Source organism: Cydia amplana, chromosome 21 (assembly GCF_948474715.1).
Source record: "Cydia amplana chromosome 21, ilCydAmpl1.1, whole genome shotgun sequence".
Classification (NCBI taxonomy): Eukaryota; Metazoa; Arthropoda; class Insecta; order Lepidoptera; family Tortricidae; genus Cydia; species Cydia amplana.
In genome coordinates, this window is record NC_086089.1 from 11036984 (window position 1) to 11055589 (window position 18606).

The 18606-nt window shown below is 40.0% G+C and overlaps 1 protein-coding gene across 1 annotated transcript in view; it reads right to left on the minus strand.

Annotated features, from left to right (window-relative positions):
• Positions 1-18606, minus strand: part of LOC134657963 (oxysterol-binding protein-related protein 6-like) — a 52072-nt gene that overhangs the window by 30663 nt on the left and 2803 nt on the right. The window contains exons 2-9 of the mRNA XM_063513568.1: positions 16084-16231; positions 14510-14639; positions 13005-13225; positions 11700-11797; positions 5068-5160; positions 3427-3551; positions 1341-1478; positions 182-263 (exon numbers count right to left, since the gene is read on the minus strand). Coding sequence (XP_063369638.1) covers positions 182-263; positions 1341-1478; positions 3427-3551; positions 5068-5160; positions 11700-11797; positions 13005-13225; positions 14510-14639; positions 16084-16231 — 1035 coding nt within the window. The remainder of the gene's footprint in view (positions 1-181; positions 264-1340; positions 1479-3426; positions 3552-5067; positions 5161-11699; positions 11798-13004; positions 13226-14509; positions 14640-16083; positions 16232-18606) is intronic.

Below are 18606 nucleotides of genomic sequence, written 5' to 3' on the forward strand. Positions count from 1 at the left end.
AAGGAACCTATTGAGAAATTAAAAAGTGGTAAAATTGGCGAATGGCAGAAATCGCAAAAGGAAAAAACGATTTTCGGAAAATATTCAATTTCGCAAAATTGGTGTTGGCCGCATGTACTTGTAGTGACGCGACGAAATCGCGGAATGAGCCACGCCTGGTATAGTAGTAATAAAGTGTTACCTATGGGAAGACTGGCGGCAGAGTTGGGCATGGAAGACGCGCCTCCGCCCGGCGACGGTGGCGCCGTGAGAGCGGAGAGGGCCTGTTACAAAACATTAAATTAAACATTGACGTACATCCACAGACAAGACATCCTCCAGACTGGCATAGTAGCGCTACCCCCTCTGCCACAAATATACGGTAGTTTTACTCCATTTGCGAGTCAGTGTCTTTGTGTGACGTCCGTGTGTTTGAACGGACCAATCACGGCACGGGACTCGCTCGCGTCCCCCGCACCCCAGTATTTTTGGCAGCATCGATTTCATGAAATAATTGCTCTAAACTCCGTCTAGAGGATTCCTAGTCTATGCGTATATCTTAGGACTTACGGGCAATAAGAATGGGACATGATTGGGGCCAGTACAGCGGTGTGACACCGCTGCAACGCGATTGGTTGATGAGTTCGTATCACGCGCGCGATTGGTCGCAAGTCGCAACTAGTTGCGTTAGACTGCACGATTGGCTCGAATTAGTGAGTGACACCGCCGAACTTTGCATACATACGTAAGTCGGGTGACCATGCAATATTATGGTACCATGGAGCTGATCTGATGATGAAGACCATGGTGGCCATACGCAACCTAATTGTGTTTGGGGTTTTTAAAATTGTCTCGATGAGTATTAGTTGTCTGTGGAAATAAAAGTACAGTCAGCGACAAAAACTTGTACCAAAAATATATTTTTTTTGGCAAAAACTTAGTTAATTGAATCGAAAATATTTATTTCAGACTTGCATCCATATTTGTTAGTATAACTTAGGAAGTAATGTTAATTTTTGTACATAATATAATACTACAACTATATATGGGTGAATCAACTTTTTCTTGTCAGTCGTTGCCATGGTTACGTTCTCCTGGGTCACTCTTTAAACCTGTTTTTTTTAGGCATTTAAATTCACCAAACACGCTTTTATGTGATACTTATAAACCCTTTCCATTGAGGGTCGTCTACCAAGCGTGTAAGAAGGTGGTGTACAATGTCTTCTAACAAACTATGCTAATATTGTCTCTTGGCTGACCGGACAGAATAACAACAAGAAATAGTTGATCCACCCATGTATATACCTACACTATTTTCTAAATTTAAGAAATCCTATAACTTAATAAAGGCCAATACACACCATATGCGAGCTAGATCCGTCGACGTGGGGCGGCGCGAGTTCGACCGACGCGCATTTGCTGTTTGACTTCTTTTTGCGGAGCCCGAACTTGCGACGGTCCTTTTTGACATTCGGCGAGGCGCCCTCTAGTGACACCTGCTTTAAACGAAATTGTTTAATTACTTTGTTGACTGCTTTAGGTATAGCCAAGTTATTAACAATAGAAAAGATGTACAGTTCAACATGTATAAATGTCTAATGACAAGTGTAAAAATAGGGAATATTACGCGAAACTCTGCGTAGGGGGCGCCACTCCTACAATAAGTTACAATCTAAGGGTCTACCGCAAACGAGAGTCGAAAATTGTGTTATCTAACCTTTCTATCAATGTCATACTTGATTGTCTGTGAAAACTTGTCAAAGAACAGTTTAAAGTACAGTGTGTATAAGTTACTCTATGGTTATGGTTATCTATACTTAAGTCACTAGTGCTGCACTAGCGACCTAAGTATACCATAGAGTAACTTATACATCATGTACCTTAAACTGTTTTTGACAAGTTTTCACAGACAATCAAGTATGACATTGATACATCAAGGCGGTTTGTTTACAAAGGGCCTACCGGGAAACGCAAAAACGAAACTCGGCTAACTGCCTCTTTATCGCTCGAATAAGCAAGAGTGATAGAGAGGTTAGATAACAAAATGTCGACTCTCTCGTTTGTGGTGGACCCTTAAAGTGTCATTCTATGGAACTTGCTAACTATGTAAACAAAAGACACTTGTAAATTGACATTTAGAGACAATTTTAATATGGCGATTTGTTTACATCGTTAGCAAGTTCCATAGAATGACACTTTAGATCTTGGAGGATATAATCAAACGGAGACGCCATGTCTGTAATTTTCTGTACAAAACAGTCTGCCGATTTTTGCGGGGGAAGGGAACGTCAAATGTATGCGTAACGTAAAAATAGCCATGTCAGATAAACGTCAGTCCATACATTGTGTATGACCGTTGGCCGCCTATTTTCGACAGAGGGGAAAGCCTGTTAATGGCTACTCCGTTTAGTTGTATCCTCCAAGCTTTAGATTGTGACTTATTGTGGGAGTGGCGCCCCCTACGCAGAGTTTCGCGTAATATTCCCTATTCCGGTAAAAAATGTTAAAACTAGGTATTCAAACAGTATGTGATATTCAAACAAAATTGTACTAACAGACAACATAAATTTTCCGATTATTCCTACAAAGATTCTCCAATTTTCTTTACTATACACCTCCTTATATTTCTTATTAACAGCATCTGAAAAAAATACAAAATGCCCATAGAAGGTAGCATTTCCTATAGAAGTGGTCTACGCGTGTCTCCGTGAGGGAGAAAACATACGCAATGCGACGCTATGATTGGTCGAATTTATTCGTTGCCCACCATAATCCATACTAATTTATGGTGGGGAATAAAAAAAATGTGAGACTGTGACAAGGAGCTTTCGCTGCTACTCCTACTGAAAGATACATAAGACTATCCCGTTCTGTCAGTTATCCCCACCACTCATGCCCAATCCAGCGTCAATAATCAAGCAAGCGTTAAACTTGCTGGATGGACAGCTGTGCTTGCCCCAGCTCTCGAGACACGCTCTCCAATGGACCACCGGATTCTGGGAGATATCGACTTACATCTGTGTCGTGATGTTGCATGTTCTGTATTTCCAGCATGGAGTCCAGCAAGCGCTGGAGTTGCTGGATGGACAGTTGTGCTTGCCCCAGCTCTCGAGACAGGCTCTCCAATGGACCACCGGATTCTGGGAGATATCGACTTACATCTGTGTCGTGATGTTGCATGTTCTGTATTTCCAGCATGGAGTCCAGCAAGCGCTGGAGTTGCTGGATGGACAGTTGGGCTTGTCCCAGCTCTCGAGACACGCTCTCCAATGGACCACCGGATTCTGGGAGATATCTACTTACATCTGTGTCGTGATGTTGCATGTTCTGTATTTCCAGCATGGAGTCCAGCAAGCGCTGGAGTTGCTGGATGGACAACTGTGCTTGCCCCAGCTCTCGAGACACGCTCTCCAATGGACCACCGGATTCTGGGAGATATCGACTTACATCTGTGTCGTGATGTTGCATGTTCTGTATCTCCAGCATGGAGTCCAGCAAGCGCTGGAGTTGCTGGATGGACAGCTGTGCTTGCCCCAGCTCTCGAGACACGCTCTCCAATGGACCACCGGATTCTGGGACAAAAACAATGATTAATTATGCTGATACACTTTATACGTTGGAAGGATGTTCATTTAGCATTAACTAGCGACCCGCCCCGGCTTCGCACGAGTTAACAAATTATACATAAACCTTCCTCTTAAGTCACTCTATATATTTAAAAAAAACGCATAAAATCCGTTGCGTAGTTTTAAAGATCTAAGCATACAGACAGCGGGAAGCGACTTTGTTGTATACTATGTAGTGATTATACATTTGATTAAATAATCATGTCTTCTCGATTTAATACTTTTGTCTGGCTTTTATGGCTTTTTTTGTAATCAAACCTTAATAGCCTAAGAATAATGGCAGTATATAATTTAGGTATTTGAATTTTACTTATAAGTGTATACACCACAAGTATTATTGTAAATATATTTATTTTTATTTTAAGGTAGCAGTGGTGTCTCTCATACAATAATAGGGGGGGGGGGGGGGCAATGACAATACTTTAAGGGTCCAATAATAAAACTTAGCAGAACAAATTCGACGCAATATTTATATTTTTGTATTCAATATTTATAAATTCATTTTTTTTTTCGTAAAATAAATACAACTTTAATCTCATCGCAACTGCATCGCAAATGCCAACTTATCTTTTTTTGGATACAACTAACAACCACGCAAGACACAACACTCGTTAAATAATGCAGATTCATGCTTAAAAAATAAAAATTAAAAGATAGAAATTGGCATTTAAAACATCACAACATTTAAGCAGTGTAAACTAGCAAGCAAGCATTATGTTTAACTCATTTAAGTAGGTCTAGTATAGGAGTCAGCAAGAGAGTTGAGATACATAATATAGCTTCCAACTAGGGAACATATCAAATTATTTTGTGAAAATATTTTGATTTGTTTTTTTTTTTTTCAGTTATCATTTAGGCTATTATGCTACGAGAGATGTTAAAGATAAACTAAAGGCTCATTTAGACGGCGCGAGAACTCGCATGCGAGTTTCATTACATTGCGTCATTTGACCGATCGGCTGAGTTGATGTAACCTCAATGGCCGCAATGTAACTAAAATCGTAGGTATACGAGTTCGCGCGCCGTGTAAATGAGCCTTAACCTTTTCGACGCCGTGTCAAACACAAAAGCTGTCACGCTGACGCCACGTCACCGAAGTGTCAAAACTGAAATTGAACTTTATGCATATGCACGTAGGTCTAAGTTGCTCTGTGGTCTGTGACCGATTAATCGTTGGCGTTGAACCTACGGTGGGGATATATCGGTCATTGGCGTCCAAAAGGTTAAGGGCCACCCCACATCTAGCGTCTTTCGAGCGTCGGCGTCTGGTCAGCGCTATGGAAAATGACGTCGCTGCGCAGTTGCGTCGACGTTGCGTCGAGCAGCGGCCATAGAGTTGTAGACGACGCTCGAAAGACGCTAGATGTGGGGTGGCCCTAAGGGCCGATGCAGACGGACTGCAACTTGTATGGGAACTGCCACACCGCCGTTGTCAAGAACGAGGCTGACGAGTGCGACTTACCGACAATCCAGCCCGCCAGTCGGCCGCCAGGGGTGCCCGACACGAACCCGGCCTGCGGGCCGCGGATGGGGCCGCCGTTAGGGCTAATCAGCCCTATGGAAAACACACACAGTTTGGAGTTGTATGGATTGATTTTCTTAAGCCAATTTTAAAAGTTCCGTACCCAAAGCGTAAAAACGGGAATTACTAAGACTCCACTGCCCGCCTGTCTGTCTGTCACCAGACTGTATCTCATGAACCTAGACAGTTGAAATTTTCACAGATGATGTATTTCTGTTGCCGTTATGACAACAAATACTTGAAAGTACGGTGCCCTCGGTGGGGATGGCATTACCACAAAACATGGCGCCATCCAAGACGCTAAACTTTTAGGAAAGCTATGAAAACCGATATGTTCATATGGAAATTTCTATACAAGGTAACCCGTTGAATTGCTCTTGAGTGTTGTTATTTTAATCAATCCATAACACTCCTAAAGGGGAGGTGCAGGAGGGAAAGAAGAGGAGATTTAGCTTAGAACTACATTAAAAACAACGGGTTGCACTCCGGGAGTGCCGGCAGAAGTGAAAACTCAATGACTAGTGCAAAATGCACTATGTATAATTGAGGTTAACTCCATCTAGCGTTAGCGTTAATTACTTGAAACCCCTAAGCACATCACAGTTAGTACTCGAGTTATATTAATACCAGTTAGAGGAAAACTCACTAGATGGCATTTAAATCAATAAAGAAAAACTCAATGACATTGACAACAGTTTTTCGATCTGTCGCGAGTTTAACATTTTTCCCCACCTCAAAAAGTGCACAGCGCCGCTAAAGAAGTTTTCACTTCAAAAAATGGGTACGAATTACTATACTTAATACACATGGAAAATAATGGAAATCTAGGGGGAAACGAAATGTCTATGTTCTAACAGCTACATTCTTAACTGGCCATTTTGAACCTTATGTATTTGCAATAAGGTTTACAAATTGCCAGTTAAAAGTGTGAACGGTTTAGAAGGTTTGCCGATATTGAGTCAAAAGATTATTGATAAAATGAGTTTTTAGCAAAAATTTAATTTTTGATACAAGTTTTTATCGCTGACTGTACTTCTCTTTCCACAGGCAACTAATACTCATCGATGCAATTCTAACAACCCCAAACACAATTAGGTTGCGTTGTTTCATCACAGAGTTCCTATGGCCACCTCCTGTCTCCATCATCAGATCAGCTCGATGGTACCATAATATTGCATTGTCCCCGACTTACATATGATATGTATGCAAAAATTTCAGCTCAATCAGAAATCGGGAAGTGGGTCAAATTCAGCTTCCAAGATTTGACCCACACCAACTAACAAAAACCAACTAAAGTGTCATTCTATGGAACTTGCTAACTATGTAAACAAAAGTCACTAGTAAATTGACATTTAGAGACAATTTTAATATGGTGGTTTGTTTACATAATTAGCAAGTTCCATAGAATGACACTTTAACATACATACCAACAGGGCAAGTTAAATGAAAGCTTGTAAAAACATACGCTATTACCAGGAAAATATCAAAAATTGGTGCGTTTAAAGTACATCAATATCATCTTATAACTCAACGTGACAGGGATCAGAATCTAATACTTAAATTCATATGTCAGAACAACATGCCTAATAATACTACAGAAGAAGATACACTTACAATATTAAAGATATACATATTTCAATTTCCTCATCAATTGTAACTACCTACTAAAATAACTATTTTAACTAGGAATAACTAGACTAAATCAATGAAAGTACAGACAAAAAACATACATAATTATATTAACATATAAGAATTTAGGAATCTACTACTAATCTTTTCTAGACACTGGTTCTTTAGATAACAAACTACTTATCTTTTAGCGTCTAGCTACGTTTAACTACTAACTACTTTATTGAACATCTATCTATTTTGATTACTTATACATACTTTAACTTTTAGTATTTAACAATGGACTTTACTCTAATAGCAAATAGCTTATTTAAAACTATCAAATCTACTTCACTTTTAGCAACTTTTTTTCGTGTATATTGCAAACCATAATTTATTATTTTATCAACGAACGTATACTACACGATCACCAATTAATTTTCTTACATTATATTACCGTCTATACCAATCATTGTAGACATTTTCCATTTTTAACTACTGTATTATCCTAGTACTTAACTACTTTCATTTTCTGCAATAACTAATATTTTCGTCACATAATCCTTAATAAATCAACAAAAACGTTTAAGAAAACAAACCAGAACAGTAGGATGGCTCACTAGTACATCTGTAGACAGTTTTCAAATCATCGCTCATAGCATTGCCTATATGATCGCTAGAATCAGTCATAGACTCAGACCGTGCCAGTTTACAATTCGTACACGTATACAACTGTTCTATATTACTCTCCCAAATACGCTGTTCTTTCTTCTTCTTTGAGCTTGATATTGTAAGAGGGGGGGATAAGTTTGATAGTTCATTGAATATTGTTGAAGAATTTGAAGCAGGGAATGAATGAATTCTTTCTGGAATGTTCGCTCTGATCGGATGGGCTATCCTTATACTTTGAGGTATGTGGTTGTTTTTCAGCATGCATTTGATTGCATTATTCTTAACATATTCTTGCGTTAGTCTCTTAAACCATTCCTCTTTTGCGTCAATTCTTAATTGTTCTTTAACTTCGTCATCTATTGACAGAGTTTGAACAGCAATATTAGCCAAGGCTTCTGCAAGAACTATTGCGCTAAGAGTTTCGTCTTTGGTCATTTTTAAACTGGGAAATATAAAGCTTGTATTCACTGCGATTTCAATTGCCTTTCTATGAATATGTCTAATTCGGTTAGACATTGATGAATCATTGTTTATTGATTTTCGATTGTTTTCTTTTCTATAAATTCTACCAAGGAGACCAAGTTCTACAAGCTCATTAGTCCTTTTTTCACAAGTCTTCTTTATTTTCAAATATACGCTGTTGATATCTTTGTTTATACCAGGATAATCCTTAGAAAGGCGTATCAAGTGTTCCAAAATGCGCAAAATGAAATGCTCGTTTTCAGTTTTGCGCTTTAAAATTTGCGGGGAAAAGCGGTCTGGTACAAGACCGTGCCAATCTTTATTAATTTTCTTTATTTTATCATGTGATATAGGTACGTCTTGTTTGATAGAAGAAAGAAAGAAACATTGAGTATTTTGTTTATGATTTGGAATAGGCATTTCTTTAGAATAGCTATTATTATTACTTCTACTCATGTCAAGGTTATCATGACTATCGATATGTAAGTACGCTTTTGACGTTGCTCCGCTGGAAGCTGTGTGTACATCTTCGTCATTAAGTAGTTGAGAATGTTCAGTATTATCATCCTTTAAAATATCGTCAGACTTCAAGTATACGCCTGAATTATTTGGCACATATTTTATTTTGTCAGAAGTTCCGACTATATTTTCGTTACAAACTTTAGAAATCGATTTCTTATGCTTCGATTCGTTAGAATCCAGCGTTTTTTCTTTTAAATGTATTGTTATACATTTCGGTTCTAATGCGTTGTTAGTCAGATAAATATTGTCAATGTCATATTTTGAAAGGTCTATTACAATTTTATTAGAATTTAAGGTCCCAGACATAATGGGCTTGGAGTTGAGGTCTTGACTTTTCAGTTCAGTTCTATCTGTGCTTGTTTTGTTAGCATTGTTATCTTCACGATCTTCATCAAGTTTATTGCAAAAGAAACCAATCATTTTATTAAGTATATCCTTTAAATTCATTGGATCTTCACCTTCAGCAATATCTATAGTATCACCAACAAATGCCTTTTTACAAGTGGACACACATTTAGAAATTTTGTTTTGTACACATTCGGCTTGGATATCGCATATTGGCTCACATTCAACGTTTGAAGCCCTCGAAATCTCACTAGATTCAGTACTTGTCTCACTTCTGCTCCGATGATTTAGTACATCTAGATATGCGTTTAGGAAGTCTTTTGCTACAGGCTTTGGTATTGCTGTTTCACTCAAGATACGTTTGAAATATTGTTGTAACAGTGGTAGTTCTGAAGAATCCGTTTGGTTTTCATGGATATGTTTAATTGTTATATTACTAATTTTAGATGATGTATCCAGGTTATCAATAAGTGCCTTTGTTATAGCAATGTCAGTCTCTTTGCTTCTACCTTTAAACGACCAACCCTGCATATAATGGTCATGTGAACAAGCGTATATGGTACTATTTATTAATTTTTCAATATCCTGTGAGTATTGTGTAAATTTACAAGATCCAGTTTCTTTGGGATCATTTTGAATGTTAGAAATTTCTTTATCTCTAGTGAAATACGTAATAGATGGTTTACTGGTAGCTATATCTCGTTGAATACTACCTTTAAGTTTACCTTCAGTGTTTTTTAAGAAATATTGTAAAAGGGATTTGAATAAAAATTTCACGGGATGTTTTTCGCTTTCATTCCATTTGAGTTCATAAAGTTCTTTTACCACGTGGTTGACATAAATGCTAGATTCCTTTCCGTTTGTATTGATATTGTAATCACCAAACAGATTAAATATTATTTTTTCACAAATATAATCGAACTCCGATGCAGTTATATCATCTTGTGTGGATTTATCAGTTTTATTATCATCATCATTGGCCGAATCACAAATAATACATTTATCGTTAACATTGCGATTTCCAAAATTACGTTTAAATTTGCATAGTAACATTTGTCTTAACAACGGTTTAGTTAAAGGTGGTTCTTCCCCGGCATTCCTATATTTCACTAGATTAGTACTCTTCCTACTTCTCTGCATAGTCCACTCCTCTTCATTTCTAGCTCTGTTCTGACGTTTACGTCGAAAACAGAATAGTGCAGTTTGATCTTTACTATCCAACCATAGTGGTGAATTGCTATTGATATAATGTGTAGTTAAATCGTCTATATTTAAATGTAGATTATCATCTCTTGATTTAGAATTTGTCTTTTTCTCCGAGCTGTCATTACTTAAGGTTTCTAAATTTGATTTGGCTTTCAGTTCACTGATAGACTCTCCTATATTATAACTATTAGGAGTATTCAAATCTAGATCCGTACTATGCATTTGTTGTTCATCTATACTTAAAGTTGTAGGTACTGTTATATTCTCTCTGTTTTTACAATGCGTAGAACAGAGATTGCCACTTTTATTTGGATCTATTTCCGAAGTTTCTGATTTAAAGAAATCTGAACTTTCGTAAGGTATAATGCCGTCTGTTCTCGGCTGTGTATTTTTTTCATAGATCGAAGATATAGATAAGGCGAGGGAAGTCTTGGGATTGGTTCGGGATGGGGCCAGGCTTGAGAAGGATTCTGAACATGATTGGGATGTGCCTACGGAAATAAAAACTATTTTATTCCTATAGTTCGTTCTCGGTATGAATGCAGTAAAATATTGATAAAGATATGGGGCCCTTTCTCTAAAGCTTGTAACTTGTAATACAGTTGGAAGTCCCTTTCTAACAAACGCTGTCAAAAAGTTACATCCGCTTGTATTACAAGTTACAAGCTTTAGAAACAGGCCCATGGTCTAAATATTATGAGTTCTAAGAATATAACATTCTCTAAATTGAGCGCAATTATGGAAAATATTAGCTAACATTCTTAAAAATCAAATGTTTCACACAATTCAAATAAAATCTTGAAAGCATGCTTAAAACCATTAAAATCCTAAAACTTATCTCAAAACCAGCTAAAATCACCTAATTTATTCTATCCTCCTAAGGCCCAAGGTCCTACCTGTAGTACCTATTCGATGTAATTTAAACCATGTTCAATTGGGACAGAGTCGCTTTTGCTTTGTTTCGATCAATTTTCAAACAACGCAAAATGAACTCTCTTTCCTACAGTTTAGGTTCAAATTTCAGTGGCAAATTTTGTATCTTTCGTTTGTATGGCTGGGCCTTAGGAGGCTATATAAGTAATTTGTTTTCATGAAACGTTACAGTTAAAAACAAGGCTTCAATCATACTGAATGGGGTTGGCCGGTCGAAGTATTTAGCAGATGGCGCCATCATAGCTTGCCCTGTCAATCCCTAGAATTGAGTCAAATTTTTGTTTTTTTAATGCCCTGGATGTCAGCCCTTTAAGCCAAATCTCATAGATAAAGGCGAGCTATGATAGCGCCATGTATGCAAACCTTTGACAGTTGCCAACCGCATTAAAAATATACTTGGTCAACCAGATCTTGACAGTAGAGAAAGGCGGCAAATTTGAAAAATGTAGGCGCGAAGGGATATCGTCCCATAGAAAATTTGAATTTCGCGCCTTTTTTTACTGACAAGATTTGGTTGACCAGCTATAGCATGTTTTTGGTAAAACTACTGATGTGTCGCGTCTCGTATGTCCGCGAGAGATTAAAAACATGTGACTTAGTGTAAGGCATGAGTGGACGCTCGAGTTGTGCGTGCAGCGGGGCGGGGCGTGCGGCGTGCATGTTGAACAAATGCGCACGTATAGGAGCGGCCTTAGTGCACGCTGCTCACGTCACAAGTGAGCCCACAGCCACGCTGCACGCCCCGCCGAGCGAGCGTCCACTAAGGCCTTACACTTAAGATTTCACGAAAGCGCTCCACACACGACGTTACATAAAGTACTTACGAGACGAAGTGTCTGTGGGCGGCAGGTCGTCGAGCGGCGCGTGGATCTTTGGCACGGACTCGCGGGCGCCGAACGTCAGGAGGTGCTGCCGGTATAACCTGCAAAACGGTCATTTTTTACAAGCTTTTATTTAGTTTCACCTGTCCCGTACCATATTTTTTTGAGAAAAACACATACAATTTGTCAGCATCGACGTCCATGCGTCGCCTCAGTGGTTTAGCCTAGATGATAAACAGGCCGACATCCAGAGTTCCAGAGAACACTTACTAAACTAAGAGGTGTAAACATTGTCCAAATGCGAGTTTTAAGAGATGAGATTTTAAGATATAATGCGAGTCTTTAGAGCGAGCAAGCGAGGTCGTTTAGTGACACGAGGCTAGTGTTACATGATAATACCTAAAAACACTCACCGATGCGCTTTTAACACGTTCAGCCATGTCCTGAGGACATCAGGTGTCTTAGCCCTCAGATGGTATATGAACTCATCGGCATCGATGTCAATCCTTCGCCTCCTTGGTTTAGCCGAAATAACGGACAGACCGACGCCCAGAGTTCCAGAGAACACTTACTAAACTAAGAGGTGTAAAAATTTTCCAAATGCGAGTTAAAGAGCGAGCAAGCGAGGTCGTTTAGTGACACGAGGCTAGTGTTACATGATAATACCTAAAAACACTCACCGATGCGCCTTTAACACATTCAGCCATGTCCTGAAGACATCAGGTGTCTTCGCCCTGAGATGGTATATGAACTCGTCGGCATCGATGTCAATCCTTCGCCTCCTTGGTTTAGCCGATATGACGGACAGACCGACGTCCAGAGTTCCAGAGAACACTTACTAAACTAAGAGGTGTATACATTGCAGTCGAAATGCGAGTTAAAGAGCGAGCGTAAGAGGTGTAAACATTTTCCAAATGCGAGTTAAAGAGCGAGCAAGCGAGGTCGTTTAGTGACACGAGGCTAGTGTTACATGATAATACCTAAAAACACTCACCGATGCGCCTTTAACACGTTCAGCCATGTCCGGAAGACATCAGGTGTCTTAGCCCTCAGATGGTATATGAACTCGTCGGCGTCGATGTCAATCCTTCGCCTCCTTGGTTTAGCCGAGATGACGGACAGACCGACGTCCAGAGTTCCAGAGAACACTTACTAAACTAAGAGGTGTAAACATTGCAGTCGAAATGCGAGTTAAAGAGCGAGCGTAAGAGGTGTAAACATTTTCCAAATGCGAGTTAAAGAGCGAGCAAGCGAGGTCGTTTAGTGACACGAGGCTAGTGTTACATGATAATACCTAAAAACACTCACCGATGCGCCTTTAACACGTTCAGCCATGTCCGGAAGACATCAGGTGTCTTAGCCCTCAGATGGTATATGAACTCGTCGGCATCGATGTCAATCCTTCGCCTCCTTGGTTTAGCCGAGATGACAGACAGACCGACGTCCAGAGAGCCGTGCAGGCGGCCGCGCGCCACGTCGGTAGGCGAGCGAGCGTACACCAGTATACCGCCGTCTACCACGAAGAATCGCTGGAAAAAATTATTTTCTTTATTTAGGATTACCAACAGATTACATCTTACATGCTATAAATCTATTCAACAATCATGACTGATGCTTCTCTAATTATAGGTAACCACAACTTCTGAAGGTAACCACAACTTATGAATGATATTTGCGGTTTAAATGTTTTTTGAGGTATAAAACATTAACAATCACATTTTTGTTTGTACATTAGGTATACAGGATTTTGACTTTTTTTTTATAATTGATGATGTGTTAGACTGATATCGACCGGGATATGAACCGTGATTACCTTTTGTATACAACTTACAACTTTGACAACCACCCGCTATCTTCAGTTACCCGTGAACAAGATGTATGTAACTGCGTCGAAATATCGGGAGCTCGAAAACAATACAAAAGGTAAATCACGGTTCATGTCCCGGTCGATATAAGTCTAGTGAAACTAACCCTGAATCATCCACTGTTGACGGTGTGTTTTTTTTTGCTTGTATGTAAATTTCATGTTGACATGTAAAAGTGCCCTTGTGGCCTATTTGCTGAATAAATGTTGATGTTTGATGTTCAATAGAAGGTAAATTTACAAGTGACTTCTTTACAAAATACTAAATCACCAACTTATACACAAAATTGAAAGATTTATGACTGTAGAATAGAGATGTATTGTCCAAAAAAAATTGGTCCTTAGTTGACTGCCAAATTAGATGGCCCTGTATGGTGTTTGGTGCAGGTATCGGATACCGGTATTTTTTGTATGGGAACGGAAACGGTATTTTTTCGTTCTTTGCTAATTACTTCATTTCTAATTGAGCAATCTAATAACACGAAGTCGTAACCTAAACACACAACTGAGTCCTACATTTCGAAAATAAAATAATTAAAAAAATATGGTTATTTCTAAGTTTTTGCATAAAACCGGTTCCGATCCCTGGTTTGGTGTCATATATTTTTGGTATATAATGTCTGTCTGTATCTGTACCTACTTATCAACGTGATTATCGAATAGTAAATATGTGGAACAGATTTTAACGGAATCTATTTTTGTAAATATGTGACATACATATTTAGTTTGATACTTGTACAAAAAAAAAACCAATTCCAATGTGTTTGGGTTAGCATTGTTCATAACAATCATAACTATTTCAAATTTCAAATCTATAGCTTCAGTAGTTCTCGAGATATTTAGCAATGTGACAGACAGACGGACGAACGGACGGACAGAGTCGCACCATAAGGGTTCCTTTTGTACCTTTTTGGTACGGAACCCTAAAAACATCCACTACTACTGGTACCTTGTGCCATCCCTTCAGCGGCCACTTCCTCTTCTTGTGCAGGAACCCGTTGAACACCTCGGGCCGCCGCTCGAAGCGCTGCCCGTCCTTCAGACCCTCAAGCACCTCCCACTCGCTGCCGCGCCGACGGCTGAACCAAACATTCATTTATTTATTTATCAAGTAAGTAACACAGCATTACAGTATACAACCAAGGCACTGTGAAACTACAAAGGAAAAGAAAAAGAAAAACAATACACAAAAAAAGAAATTAAACTAATTAGATTTCGGCGGCGACGTAACAGCGTGCAGCGTGGCCCCGTAGCGTCGTCTGACTTGGCGTAGGGTTCGGCAGGTTCGGTTTATGTTAGTTTAAACATCGCTGCCATGAAAAAAAGCAGTATTTATATCTTATAACCTGACGTTTGGAGGTTACAGCCATTTTTTTCATTCATTATACACCTAAATCTCTTCATACAAAAATTTTCAGCTCTCTAAGTCTTCTAGAATCGTGTAAACATTTTGATGACTCACTGCCTAGCTTTCCCTCTCGGCGGCGGCGGCGGCGGCGGCGGCGCCGCTCTCGGCGGACAACGAGGCGGTCTCGCCGGAACAGTCGGTGTCAAAGCGCAGTGTCACCCTACCCTTCTTACAAAGATGGTTGTTGTGTACTGTACTATATGGTCCCAACCCCCTAGCCCCTGGCTGGCTAGCTAAAATATCTGACAGATAAATTCAGATGACTCACTTCCTAGTCTTTCCTCTCGGCGGCGGCGGCGGCGGGTGGCGCTCGCCGGAGCAGTCTTAGTCGAAGCGCAGTGTCACCCTACCCTTTTGTCATAGACAGCTGTTCCAACGCCTTGGTGTGTTGTCTGTCTTTTTCTCAACTATATTAATACAGGTTTTTGTCTATCTAAATAGTCTAGCTTTGGTCTCAGTCTAGAGTCATGTTTTTCATTCATATTACACCTAAATCTCTTTACATACCAAAGTTTCAGCTCACTAACCCATCTAGCACAGCTGAAATATTCAGATGAGAGATGACTCACTTCCTAGTCTTTCCTCTCGGCGGCGGCGGCGGCGGGCGGCGCTCGCCGCTGTCGGCGGACAGCGAGGCGGTCTTGCCGGAGCAATCGGAGTCAGTGTTGCCCAACCTTTCTTACAAAGATGGTTGTTGTGTACTATATGCCCCAACCCTTCATATCTGACGGATAAATTCAGATAACTCACTTCCTAGTCTTTCCTCTCGGCGGCGGCGGCGGCGGGCGGCGCTCGCCGCTGTCGGCGGACAGCGAGGCGGTCTTGCCGGAGCAATCGGAGTCAGTGTTGCCCAACCTTTCTTACAAAGATGGTTGTTGTGTACTATATGCCCCAACCCTTCATATCTGACGGATACATTCAGATGACTCACTTCCTAGTCTTTCCTCTCGGCGGCGGCGGCGGCGGCGGGCGGCGCTCGCCGCTGTCGGCGGACAGCGAGGCGGTCTTGCCGGAGCAATCAGAGTCAGTGTTGCCCAACCTTTCTTACCAAGATGGTTCTTGTGTACTATATGCCCCAAACCCCCATGTCTGGCCGATAATTCAAGATGACTCACTTCCTAGTCTTTCCTCTCGGCGGCGGCGGCGGCGGGCGGCGCTCGCCGCTGTCGGCGGACAGCGAGGCGGTCTCGCCGGAGCAGTCGGAGTCGGACGGCGCGCGCCGCAGCGCCGCCGCCCGGCCCGCCGCGCCGCGTCGGCGGTCCGCTGCAATGAAACGTTATGTTATACTAGACACATTTTATATAGTATGTAAGCTAGATATGTCAGTAGCAGGGATGTTGCGGATGCCGATTTTTTGACATCCGCGGATGCGGATGTCAAGATAGGTACATAAAAAACGTAAAATATTACATTTTAGTAATTTTTATTTCAAAAAACCGACAAGTGCGAGTCGGACTCGCGTTCTAAGGGTTCCGTACATTAAGTCCCACTCACGCTTGACTGCTAATTTCTAATAGGTTTTTTGGCTAATGACTAATATAATATTTTAATTCATATCTGTAATGAAGAGAACAATTCCAACCAGGGATGTTGCGGATGCCGATTTTTTGACATCCGCGGATGCGGATGCGGATTTTTAAAGGCTCACATCCGCGGATGCGGATGCGGATGTCAAGATAGTACCATAAAAAACGTCAAATATTACATTTTAGTAATTTTTATTTCAAAAAACCGACAAGTGCGAGTCGGACTCGCGTTCTAAGGGTTCCGTACATTAAGTCCCACTCACGCTTGACTGCTAATTTCTAATAGGGTTTTTTGGCTAATGACTAAATTACCTAGCAGTCTAGCACGCCGATGCTAAGACGTTCCTGTACCGACCTGTTCCACATCCGCATTCGCATTAAATCCGCATCGATTTTATGCGGATGCAGATGCGGATGTTGAAAATAATGCGGAAGTTCCGCGGTTGCGGATGCGGATATTCGCAACATCCCTGGTCAGTAGCAATTTAATGCAAATTAAAGTATGGTATCCCTAGGAAACGAACAAAAAGCAGCAACGATTAAATGTAAACAAAACAGTTCCACAGATAAGATATAAAATGACACACGGTCTTCAAACAAATCAAACGTAGTGTTGCTAACCCGCGATTTTTAGGGTTCCGTAGCCAAATGGCAAAAAACGGAACCCTTATAGATTCGTCATGTCTGTCTGTCTGTCTGTCTGTCCGTCTGTCCGTCTGTCTGTCCGTCCGTATGTCACAGCCACTTTTCTCCGAAACTATAAGAACTATACTGTTGAAACTTGGTAAGTAGATGTATTCTGTGAACCGCATTAAGATTTTCACACAAAAATAGAAAAAAAACAATAAATTTTTGGGGTTCCCCATACTTCGAACTGAAACTCAAAATTTTTTTTTTCATCAAACCCATACGTGTGGGGTATCTATGGATAGGTCTTCAAAAATGATATTGAGGTTTCTAATATCATTTTTTTCTAAACTGAATAGTTTGCGCGAGAAACACTTCCAAAGTGGTAAAATGTGTGTCCCCCCACCCCCCGTAATTTCTAAAATAAGAGAATGATAAAACTAATAAAAATATATGATGTACATTACCATGTAAACTTCCACCGAAAATTGGTTTGAACGAGATCTAGTAAGTAGTTTTTTTTTATACGTCATAAATCGCCTAAATACGGAACCCTTCATGGGCGAGTCCGACTCGCACTTGGCCGCTTTTTTTTTTAATTTGCCGCATTTTTCTACTGACAAGATTTGCTTGACCAAGCATATCTCAATAGGGATAATACACTAACCCGGGTTAACCGGTTATATGTAAACACAGATTAAATGCTTGTTTTAAATGAATGGTAATTATGTAACTATTGTAGCCGACTTGATCGGTTGACGCCATTGTTATGTAGATTTATTCAAATTGTTAATTTTATTTTATGTAGGTCAATTTGTCGGAATGTTTACATTAACAATCCTGGCCGAAATATTTAGTTAACTTGTAGCAAATGTAGCATGAGTGTTATTTTAGTGTTACGTACAGTCAAGTGTAAAAATATGGGTGCACAAATCATCTCACAAATATGTCCCATGCTTATGTCAGCGAATTAAGAATTATGGGACATATTTTTGAGTAAGTTGTCTACACCCATATTTTTACACTTGACTGTAACCCAAAAGTAATATAATACTTAATAATAATAGCCTCCTAGCCTAGTCGGCAGTGCCCCTGCCTAGAAGGAGGGTTGAATTCAATGTTTATTTGTGTGATTATCACACATATTTTGTTTCTAAGTTGTGAATGTGTTCTATGTATAAAAGTATTTAGGTATCCAAGTATCTACTTATATCTTTTTATAATATTATCCTATATCATCGTCTAGTACCCACAACATAAGCCTAAAGCTCTGTTTTCCTAGGATAGCGGTGCCGTCATATAGCGGTCGTTTCCATACAAAATTAGTAGTATTTTGTATGGAGACTGCCACTATATGAGCTTTAGGCTAGAAAACAGAGCTTTAGGCTTAAATATGTTGTGGGTATTATACATATTGTACGTAATAGGGATTTCATTGTAAAGCAAAACAAAGTAGGTTTATACATAGAATAATGACAGGAAATT